Source organism: Limulus polyphemus, unplaced genomic scaffold (genome assembly GCF_000517525.1).
Source record: "Limulus polyphemus unplaced genomic scaffold, Limulus_polyphemus-2.1.2 Scaffold294, whole genome shotgun sequence".
NCBI lineage: Eukaryota > Metazoa > Arthropoda > Merostomata > Xiphosura > Limulidae > Limulus > Limulus polyphemus.
Genome location: NW_013665904.1, coordinates 520,429 through 524,669, shown reverse-complemented (window position 1 = coordinate 524,669; position 4,241 = coordinate 520,429). Strand labels below are relative to the sequence as shown.

The window sequence follows — 4,241 nt, the reverse complement described above, 5'->3', positions numbered from 1 at the left end:
GGGGGGGGGGGGGGGGAGTTGGAATATACATGTCTGTTTTTAATATTGATAACCCTATTATGTCAACTTGCGTAAGTTATTTTACAGGCCCAGAAAAAGGAACACCAAAATATTCTGAAATAATTCTGTTTATATTTTTGATAATCTTACATCCGTTTCGATATGCACATTGATAACTGATTTTAATTTTTGTCACCGAAAATGCCACGTAATTAAATGGGTTATTATCGTAACTAAATGGGTTATTATCGTAACTAAATGGGTTATTATCGTAACTAAATGAGTTATTATCGTAACTAAATGGGTTATTATCGTAACTAAATGGGTTATTATAACTCTTTCTTTTTTATTTCAGGTGATAGCCGTGATGTCTGTGTTCTTTATTTGCGTGTCCATCTTGTCCTTTTGTCTGAAGACCCACCCAAACATGCGGGTTCCGGTTATTGTAAACAAGACTGTCAACTTCCCGCCCAATCTAACAATGTGGACACTAGATAAAACCAAAACTGATCCCCACGAGGCCTTTTTCTACATAGAGAGTGTGTGTAACTTATGGTTCTCGTTCGAAATAACTGTCCGCTTTATTGTAGCTCCCAGCAAGCTAGATTTCATTCGTGCACCTATCAACGTTATCGACTTTATCGCAACCATGTCGTTTTATTCAGACATGCTGCTCCAGAAGCTAGCCTCCGACTTAGAAAACGCCGACATTCTGGACTTTTTCAGTATTATTCGAATTCTTCGTCTGTTTAAACTTACTCGCCACTCCCGTGGCTTAAAAATTCTAGTCCACACGTTTCAAGCCAGTGCAAAGGAGCTGTTTCTTTTGGTGTTCTTCCTCATTCTTGGCATTGTCATCTTCGCCAGTCTAGTTTACTATGCGGAAAGGTTACAGATCAATCCTGTCAACGATTTCACTAGCATTCCAGAAGGGTTATGGTGGGCCATTGTTACCATGACAACCGTTGGCTATGGAGACATGGTTCCTCGAACGTATGCAGGAATGTTAGTGGGTGCTCTCTGTGCATTAGCCGGTGTACTGACCATTGCCCTTCCGGTTCCAGTCATCGTTTCGAATTTTACTATGTTCTACTCTCACACACAAGCAAGAGAGAAGCTGCCCAAACAGCGCCAAAGAGTTCTCCCTGTGGAACAACCACGAATGCGGCCAAGAATGGTTCCCCAGCAGGGACCAGGTGCCCACCACCGGAGGATGAATGCTATTAAACATCACCATCCAGCCGCACTGAAGGACTACCAGAGTAAACCAGGTGAGTGGGATGTTTTAGGTATCAGTCTTCGTCAGCATGCATATGCATAAAGGCTTAAGAAGTCTAACTTTTTAATGTGGTTACAGTTCCTAATTAGTATTACCCCAAGAAAATTGAAAATTTTCATTAAACATTCCCAATTTCTCCTTCTAGTGTAATAGGCTAGTCTTTTGAAAGAACGGTATACAGAAATTATATCAAATATATAATTGACTCAATTTCATACTTTTTATTTGTTGAAACAAAGTTTACCAAAGACGCTTTTGCTTCAGCAGATAAAGTACAAGTGATAGTAGTGTGCGCTGCATCTAACCAGTGACGTGTAATTTTTCACATATGTCTGTAAATCATTACAGCTCCCAGTTACACATTTATCTTCTATGGGTTACCAAAAGCTATGTCTAAGTGATGGATCCTTTAATAAATATCTCCTCACACTCGTTACATTGCGTGTCTTGTCGTTTAATTTGAAACATGACTAAGATTTAGATAAAAAATATTGTATTGCAACTTAACTGTTGTTATTGTCTTCTTAATTAGAACAGTTAATATTTCGAACTTCCTTTTATTTTCCTCTGCCTTCTATTTGTAAGAACCGTTTCATAGTCAAGCTCCCATAAATCTATGCTGTTTTCGAAATTATTATTTATTGTCTGCCATATGGTGTTCTGTTTTGTTTTACTTCTAGCTCAGTTTAGCATTTTCATGGTTTTTCTTCTACCTTCCTAATTCCTTGATATCTATTTATCGTTATTTGTCCTTCTCTTGAACAAGATCATATATTAACTTTTGTAATTTTTTATCACTTTCCATTTCTTGTTTTTACTTTATTCTTAACGTATTGATTTCATCGTTCTTTATTCTCACATTATTTGTGTAGTTTCCTTTCATTATGTTTTTATTTCTATTTTTATCAACATATTCTGTTCAGTGATATCGAATAAATGTTCATTTGTTTTAATGCCTTTTCGTTCTCTTTTCCTTTCAATTTTGAAAATTATTAAAATATTTTTGTGACTATATTTAAGGTGAGACGATAATTATCGGTATATACGACTTAAATATCATCGTCCTCGGAATGTTAGATATATCAGAAGGTGCCTTTATCTGTACTAAGAGATTGATGGTTAATATGTATCATTATCACTTGTATGTCTCTCTTGGCTTCCTGGTTCCAAATTATTTCAAGTGGGTCCTGCTTAACACATACCAACTTTTACATCGTTCCCATCTTAGAACGTATATATGTCACTTCTTAATTACCGGGTATAATTTCCGCAAAACGCATACCGTGAAGAATCGTGATTTATTTTATCTCATAAGTAATGTTGGCCATTAGTTTTAGATTTCTTAACTTAATGTATCTTTTTATAGAAGGTATTTAATGCTGAATTTGTTACCAAGAGGTTATGTCTTCAGTGAAGCAGAATATGTTGCTTAAATACAGATTAAATAAATATTATCCATCACGTAACAGCATTGAGGCAACGCATAAAATTCTATTGCACTAATCAAAAGATATTTAATCAACTAGTCCATACAGAATGTGAAACTGCTACATTTATAGCTCTCAAACATTCATCATACTACGGTTGATTATCGTGTTCTACATATTTTTGACGCTTTTCTCTTAACTATTAGACTTTTACAGAGTTTCGTAGGCCTCAAGTTGTTATTTTTGTCTGAATTTTATAAAATTAAAGTATGTTATTATTCTTTTTTTTTTCTGAAATCAACTCCTTTGCTTTGAACTTAAAAGTGTAGGCCCAAAAAGATTATTTCTATCATGTTAATGTCTCCTGTAACAACTCAATCAAATACATTAAAATAATGTTAAATTATTATACATCAATATTCAATTAAGTACAGAAAGTAACTGCCATGAGCCAACTTAAAATATTGGGTGTGCAGGTTTTCATTTATCGCTTTTCTATTTTCTTTTTCTATTATTGGGATGTCGTTAGAGGTAGCAATGCGTTTGTTGATCACTTGTAATAAGAGATTTCGTAATAATCAACTTACTGGTTTACAAGCACATTTTTAAAAGTCACTTGTCAAATCTAACTAGAAAAATAGAGAATACGTTAACTCTTAATAAAATACTTAGTTAGACTGCGAATACATGGAAAACGAATGTTAAAATGAGCAAAAAATAGCTACGATTCTAAAACTAACTGATATATTGAATCTCAGAGAAGACAAGTGTATTAAGATCCAGTAAAATCTAATAGGTAAAAATACTTTCAAATGTGTTCTGTTACCCATCAGCATAATGGCCATTTTAACTTTCGCCTTCGTCCGTTAAGTTTTTACTTCTAGTGGTGCCATCTGTTAGGCATTTATAAAATTATTTCTATTATTATTATTATTAATTTTTGCAGTATCTTACATTGGAGCATTCAAACGAAAATCATCTAATTGTAACCATCAGCACTATTTACTACAATAATTCAGGTGCTGCTGTAAAAGACTTAAAATCAGATTTTGTTACACCCTTCCCCTGTTAGAGAAAGTTTGATAAAGGGAAATCCTAGATTAATGCCTACTTTTATAAGGTATACTACTTGTCGGGACTAGTCAGCAATCAAAACATTAAAATATTGTGTTTTGTAAGGGTACTTCAAAAAGCAAAACAGTAGTCAAGAAAACGCCTGAGACTTCATCAATTTGTATATTCAAGCAATAAATTATATTTCTTTAATCCAACTTTGGTCTCGTCTAGTTAGAAATCAGTTTTCTTCTCTTTAAGTGATCTTGAAAGTGCAAAAATAAACACTTAAATAGGTAATTGCGCAAAAATAAGTTAATACATAAAGATTAAATAAATTATTTGAAGTTATGATTTCACTAAAGTTTGTTTAGATAATCGTAATGTTTCGTCACCTGAACACAATAAAACATGTTCAATCAGCCGTTTCCCAATTTTTTTACTATGTGACCCCATTTTCAAAGATATAAATTTATGAGACT

General features: G+C 33.7%; 1 protein-coding gene across 3 annotated transcripts in view; it reads left to right on the top strand.

The window, feature by feature from the left end:
- LOC106457122 (potassium voltage-gated channel protein Shaw-like) overlaps positions 1-4,241 on the top strand; it is a 172,767-nt gene that overhangs the window by 157,931 nt on the left and 10,595 nt on the right. For all 3 annotated transcript variants that reach the window (XM_022382936.1, XM_022382937.1, XM_022382935.1), the window contains exon 3: positions 356-1,271. In XM_022382936.1, coding sequence (XP_022238644.1) covers positions 356-1,271 — 916 coding nt within the window. The remainder of the gene's footprint in view (positions 1-355; positions 1,272-4,241) is intronic.